The sequence below is a fragment of the Echinops telfairi genome, unplaced genomic scaffold (genome assembly GCF_000313985.2).
Source record: "Echinops telfairi isolate 266 unplaced genomic scaffold, ASM31398v2 ScPeMD7_655;HRSCAF=1070, whole genome shotgun sequence".
Lineage (NCBI taxonomy): Eukaryota > Metazoa > Chordata > Mammalia > Afrosoricida > Tenrecidae > Echinops > Echinops telfairi.
This window is the reverse complement of record NW_022104553.1, coordinates 27281455-27288455: the sequence shown is the minus strand read 5'-3', so window position 1 is coordinate 27288455 and position 7001 is coordinate 27281455. Positions and strand designations below refer to the sequence as shown.

General features: G+C 56.1%; 1 protein-coding gene across 1 annotated transcript in view; it reads left to right on the top strand.

The window, feature by feature from the left end:
* The first annotated feature begins 341 nt into the window (after nucleotides 1–341).
* IGSF23 (immunoglobulin superfamily member 23) overlaps nucleotides 342–7001 on the top strand; it is a 13868-nt gene continuing 7208 nt past the window's right edge. Inside the window, exons 1-3 of the mRNA XM_045292684.1 lie at nucleotides 342–516; nucleotides 1704–1967; nucleotides 4410–4554. Of these exons, the coding sequence (XP_045148619.1) occupies nucleotides 342–516; nucleotides 1704–1967; nucleotides 4410–4554 (584 nt within the window). The remainder of the gene's footprint in view (nucleotides 517–1703; nucleotides 1968–4409; nucleotides 4555–7001) is intronic.

Genomic DNA, 7001 nt, shown 5'->3' with positions numbered 1-7001 from the left:
TGGATATGGTTCATTCAACAGGCCCCTTGGCTGTGGACCTGTCAGGTGACCCGGGGCACAGGGCTTCAGGTCCAGGTGGGAAGGATGCTTCAGGGCCACAGTCCGTAATGGAGAACAAAGAGCATTATCAGCATCCTGGTTGCCCTCACCAGAGCACGACAGTTCACGTCGTTCCTTGTCTCTCCCTGGCTCCCACCCCAGGCTCCCTGCTTGCATCCTGCACCTGCTCCCTGGCAGGACCCTGGAATGAAGGAGCCAGTGCCCACCTGGCCATCCCTGGGAGTCTCCATGGCGTTCTTGCCCCTTCCTGGTTCCGGGACCGCCAGGCCCAGCCACCAGACATGATCCTCTCCCCTGAAGGCCTCCCGGGACCCGGGCACACTGGCCACGAGCTGCTGGGTTCCCAAGGCAACCTGGTCATCCGAAAAGTGACCACGCAGGATTCCGAGAAGGATGCTGTGCTGCAGGAGACCAGCAGGGAGCGCAGGAGTGCCGCGGGGCAAAGCAACGTCAAGGGTGAGTGAGGGGTGCCAGTCACCAGGTGCCAGCCAGGTTGACTAGAGACACAAATTGACACTCATGCATGTGTAAGGAAGAGCTTCATATCAAGGAGTAATCAGATGGCAAGAAAACATCCCAGGCCAGTCCAAATCAAGTCTGAAAGTCTGATGCTAGTCCATAAGTCTGATACTAGACTATGAATCCCTCTTCCCGCGGCCACAAGCAATGATGCAGAAGGTAGGAAGGTCTCAGGTCGGTGGGTGCAAAGTCTTGAGGATCCAATGGTGGTGGGTGCATCTCCAGGGCTCCGAGTGGCTCACCAGCAGGAAGGTGAAGCAGAAAGGGGGTGGGTAGGAGGTTCCCAGGACCCTCCTTATGAGGAGGTCATGCCCACAAGAAGCCATCATCAGGCTGTGACCTGATTGACAGGCTAGACTCCACCCCTACGCTTCAAGTTGACACAACAGGATGTCACCATCACACCCTCTTAGTTGCAACCAGCTCAGCACCCTAGGGACACACAAGCCTCCAGGGAGAGATGGGCAGTGCATTGACGGGGAGTCAACTCCTCATCTCCACCAGTGTGAAAGCAGAGAACTCTTCCCTTGAGCCGCAATTTTTATTTGCCACTTTCTTGTCTCCCGACTTGATCATCAACTCCGTGAAGACAGGGACTGACTGTGGTCATTGGTGACCTCCAGGCTTTGCCCAGACGCAGATATGGAAGGGGGACGGGGTGGGGGTCAGGATTGGAAGGCAGTTGTTTCTGGAAAGTGTAGAGAACTGGGCTATGTGGAATGGGGGGAGGGGGGCGCAGCAACGAGTGCTGGGTTCTGTAGCCAGTGTGGGTGTCACTGGATGCCAGCTCCTCTGGGGAGCTGAGGGGCCCAGGCTAGAGCACTCACAGGTGTGATGCCATCTGTGGGCAGACAGCTGGAGTAGTGAGATACCAAGCCCAAGCCAGGGAGTCTGGGGGAATGCTACCAGCTGTGGTGTGTCCTGCTGCCTCCGTGTGCAGAACAAGCTCCAGCAGCCAGTGCCAGCACTCAGCTGATGGAGGCGGGGCTGGTATAAGGATGGAAGGAGTCAGCAAGAGGGGATGGGGTGGTGTGGGCCATGGCGGTGAATAAATAAAGAAATGAATGGGTGCTAAGGGGAAGATACAGCCAGGTTCCCTGAGTGGTCTCTGCCTGTTCACACAGCCACATCCTTCTACATGTGGGTGTCGGCGTACCCAGACCCTTTCCTGGATGTTGTCACGTGTGAACTCAACTACTCGGTGGTCCTGAAGTGTTACACAAAAAACGACACTGAGGTGACCTGGAGCCTGGATGGGAAACCCCGTGGGTCCTTCCGAAATCTAATCATCCCACGGCTGTCCCGGGAGCACCTGGGCAACTACACGTGCACCACCAAGGACGGCAATGGACAGGTGTTCACTGACAGCGTGATGGTCTCAATGGCAGGTGAGTCCCACCAGGCAGAGTCCTCTGCCCTCGCTGGTCTGTGGCCAGCCTCCCTGGTTCCCCTGAGCCATGTTCTTCGAGCCTCCTCGGACACACGACATACTTCCCAGCCCAGGTATCATTCCTTCCTTCCATCTGCCTGGTGGGAGCCCATTTTCCAGATGACAGGCTGCAGGTCGAAGAGACTGGCCCTGAGAAAAGCTTGACTCAGGATCTGGACCAGGCTAGCTGGGTCCTTGCTCCAACCACCTCCTGGTGAGGTGCCCTCGAGAAGGCCCTTTGACTCTCAAGCGCTCCACTCAGTGCCGCCTGGATTTGAATCCCAGCCTCATGCATCACTTCCAGGCCGGGCAACTTGGGACGACTGCCCAGGCCTCACCGCACCTCACTGTTCCTCAACGTGTAAGATGGACAAACTAACAGCGCCTGCACCCAAGTGTGGGCGAACGCATTTTAAGGAGCAAAGCAGGCAGTGGTTGTCAGATGGGTCATGTTCATTCCAACTCTTAGGTACAGCAGCATGAACCCCACCCCCAGCCCTGAGCCATGCTGACACTCGTGTCTGAGCCCACTGTTGCAGCCACCGTGTCAGCCCATCTCCTCGAGGATTTTCCTCCTTGGCCCTGACCCCTCTACCTTACCAAGCAGGGTGTCCTTCTCCCAACGAGCAGCTGGGTGATTCGAACCAACCCACAGCCTTGTGGTTAGTAAGTGGCCAAGGGCCTTCCTTGACCGCTGTGCTCCCAGGGCTACTTGTCAGCCGATTAACCGTTTACGAGTGTAATTCTGGAGTCAGGATCCATTCCATCCAGTCATCTCCATCATTAGCCTTGACCTTCCTAAAAAGACGGGTGGAAAGATCAACCCTTGGAGCTAGCTGACCTTCAAAAACAGCACGTTGGACCCGCGATTCCTTTATTTATTTATATTTCTCAAAAGACAGGACGTGTACAGCTGAGAGCGCACGTCTGAAGCCGTCCACTGACCTCAGAGACATGGTTAAGCAGGTGGTGCTTGAACTAGACCTGTGCAGGATAAACTGGCAGGAGCCCTGGGGGCATAGTGGGTTTTGTCTTGGGCTACTCACCACGAGGTCAGCTGTTCGAAACCCCCAGCCCCTCTGCGGAAGGAAGGCTTTCTGCTCCTGTGAGGCTTTGGGAAAGTCAAAGGGACAGTTCTACCCTGTCCCATAGGGTCATGCGGGTCAGAGCTGACTCGATGGCGGTGGGTTTGGTTTGGGGTTGGATGAGGTGGAACTCAACAGCCATACTTTGTCACTCACCCTTGTCTAATAACCACAGGAACAATACACACACACATACACCCCACCTCCGTACTCTCCCATTGGTTCCAACTCATAGCAACGCTGTTGAACTGCCTCCTGGGTGTTAGTCTGGGTACTTTAGAGAAACAAATCCACAGAAACTCATAGGTGTATAAGAGAGAGTTGTACATAAAGCGTAGATCACTACCCTTTATAGAAATAGGTCACTCTCTCTCCACGGGGGCTGCTGGGGGGTTCCAACCTCTGACCCTTCGACCAACAGTCCAATGCTTCGTCCGCTGCGCCACCAGGGCTCCTGTGTCTAGCCCCTGGTGACCCTGAGGAGGGCCGTACTCACTCACGCAGTCATCAGGAAACGCGTGCTGAGCATGTTTGAGTGTCCAGTTTCCGAGCGTGGTTACAAACCCCAACGTGAGCGGGGACCAAAGGAGAAAGGCCCGGCGATTGGCTTCCATGAGGTCGCAGCCATGAAAACCTCCATGGGGCGGTTCCACTCTGGAACTTGCCAGGATCCAGTGCTCCGTTGCTGGTTATGGGATGTGGGAGGTGTCCTGGATGCCGTGGTGACCCCCACGGAGGCGGGCCGGGGTGGGGTGGGGGGGTTCACAGATCCCTGTCGGGCTGACTCAGTCCGAGATCAGGGAGGACTTCCTAAAGAGGGGACCACAGAGCTGGTGGGAGGAGCCCTGGAATGTGAGGTGGGGGTGATAGCACCGTGTGCCCTTTGGGGAGAGAAGAGGCCTGGGAGAGAGAGAGGAGAGTGGGAAGGGGAGAGGAGAGAGAGTGGGGAGGGGAGAGAGGGGACAAAGGGGAGAGGGGAGAAAGAGGAGAAAGAAGAGGAGAGGGGGAAGGAGAGAGAGAGGGGAGGAGAGAGAGAGAGAGATAAGCTTAGTGCATAGAGTGGGTCCCCTGGGTCTGGGAGAGAGATGAGGCTGGGCAGGTGGGTTGGGTGCTGGAAGCCACCCCAGGCTCCTTCCCAGCAGGGAGGGGACGTTCAGCACAGTTTTGCACTTTAAAAATACCCCCCTACCCACTCCCACCCACTTCCGTGGAAAGCAGGGGAGAGAGGGGACGGGGTGTGCAAGGGCGGAAGTGGCCTCAGGCGGGGTGGTGGAGCAAGCGGGCCTTCTTCAGTCTTGGTCTCCTTTGGTCCGCAGAACCCGAAAACGGCCATGACCCTATCGAACCGGACCCCGTGTTCACCGTGTCAGGATCATCTGCCGTGGGCCTCATCGTGGCTGGGTTTCTGGGGTTCTTGGCGCTGTTGGGCGGTGTGATCTTCACCGTCATCCAGAGTCAGAGGTACAGCCGGCCCCCAACCGTGTCCTCCAGGCAGCCCCAGGCCCCACAGAACAGCAGCCCCTGCCAGCCGGGCAGAGTGGCCCACAAGGGAGGCTAGACCTGCTGGGAGGGGGAGCGTGTCCCCTGATACACAGAGCAGGGACCGGCCCGGTCACAGTGTCATCCTATGTGCGAGGGGTCCAGGAGCCCTGGTAGTTTAGTGGTTACAGGTTGGGAGGCTCACCACAAGGTCAGCAGTTCGAAACCGACCCCTGCTCTGTGGGAGAAAGACAAGACCACCTGCTCCCTTCAAGAGTCACAGTCTCGGAAATCCGCAGTGGCAGGTCTACCCTGCCCTCGAGGGTCGACTGTGAGTGGGAATTGACTTGGAGGCAGTGAATTTTGAGGGTGGTGCTTTGTGGGTGTCAGTTGCTGAACCTGCTAACTGGCCTCAGCAAGTCACGCCAGGGCCTGGGCTGTCCCCAGGTACAGATGAGACTGTCAGGGTCCATGGGATGTCCATCAGCCGGTTTGAAGAAAGAGCCCACCAGACCTTTCCCTTAGTCCCTCTTAGGCTAGAGCAGGCGTGGGGAACGTCCGCCCCGTGGACCATCCATACCAGCAAAGAGCCGATGGCTTACCAGCCATCGTTTTAGCCAACCCAATGAAACCGGACTCACGGTCACCGATCGAGTCAATGAGGGCGCACAGCGGCCTTATAGGACAGGGGAGAACTGCCCCTGGGGGGTTCTGAGCCTGCAGATCTTTCCAGGAGTACAAACCCCTGTCTTTCTCCAGGAAAGCAGCCAGGAGATCCAAACAGCTGACCTTGCGGTCGGCAGCCCAACTTGTACCGCACTATGCCGATATCTTACTTATTAAGCACCTGTTAGGTGCTGACTGTGCTGGTGGCCTGGTGGCACCATGGGTTAGCATTGGCCTGCTTACTGTAAGGGTGGTAGTTTTACCCTACCGCCAGGAGAGATTAGGCTGTGTGCTCCCGTCAAAGAGTCACAGTGTCAAAAACCTGCAAGGGGAGATCTACTCAGTCCCATCCGGTCGCTATGACTCTGAACAGACTTGATAGCAGGGGGGTGATTTCCTGAGTGAGAAGCATGACGATTCTATCAAATCTCCACAAGCGTTCTGGGGAGCAGAGGTGAAGCTCGCATTGGTGAGAGTAAGAGGAGCCTAAACATTCAGAGAGAAAAGATGTGCCCCAGGCCTACAGCTAGAGAACGGGGATTCGAACCCACGAGCCCTGCCTGAGTCCTAGTTCTAGCTACCACCCAACATGAACTCTCTCCTCACCATTAGCAAGAAAGGCCTCCCTACTCTGGCTTGAAGAGAAATCTTCACGCAGGGTGGAATGGGGTGGGGAGACTTTGTGGTCCCATTTTGGAGGGGGGATGAGGGCAAGGGCCAGGGCTGCCAGCTCATGAACTTTTGAGGGACCTTCTGGTTTGTGGGAGAGGAGCAGGCTGCTGCCTAAATCACCCCCCTTGTAGTCACCATGGTGGTAACAGCGCCACTCCTCCGAGTTGTCTTAAAGCCACACCCCCTCGCAAAGGTGGGTGTTATTCCCATCTTTCCCTTCCCAAATGAGTAAAACTGAAGCCCAGAGAAGCTCATCACGTTCCCCAAGGACTCCCAGCTGATGGGTAGCAAAGCTTGAAGTGAACCCAGTTTGGCCGTATTTTTAGGCATACAACACGCCATGCAAATAACGCGCACGGGAAACTAGTGCACAAGGGGGTTGTGCGCAGGCTTGGGTAATGCACACGCTGTTTGAGTAAGAGCCCGGCGATCCCAAAGCCATGTGCTTAAATGTGGAAAATCCTCAACCCAGAGGCTGGTGTGGAAATCTCGATTCCACCCATCCAGAGTCCTTGCCACCCCTCCCCCTCCTGAGCGGGCAAGAGGGCCACTTCCTGTCCTCCTCACTATTTGGCTGAGAGTGGCTCCATGGCAGCCCACAGACTCCCAGGACAGACACCAGCAAGAAGAGGGACCTGAATCAGTTCATCAGCTGTGACCTTGGAGAGAGGTCATTGCAGCACCAATATGGTGGCCCTGACCCTCTTGGTGGGCCGAGGCAGTGCTCAGAAAAGAGGGTGTGGGCTGAGTAAGACAGCCTGCATACATCGCCACCCCCCGCCACCCCAGGGCCGGGAAAGAGCCCTGCTGCCTGCAGTTCTCCTTACAGAGGGCTCAGTAAGATACTGTGTCAGTCTGGGTAAACTAGGGAAACAGATCCACAGAAACTCATGTATAAAAGAAAGTTTTATATAAAGGGTAAGTGTACATTAAGAAAGCATCCCAACCCAGTGCTGCCCAAGCCCACAAGTCCAACATTAGCCCATATGTCCGACATCGGTCCACAAAGTCTTCTTCCATCTCACAAAACATATGCAATGATGCCGACTGCAGGAGGAAAGCTGAATCAGTGAGTGTGTAAGCATCTCAGC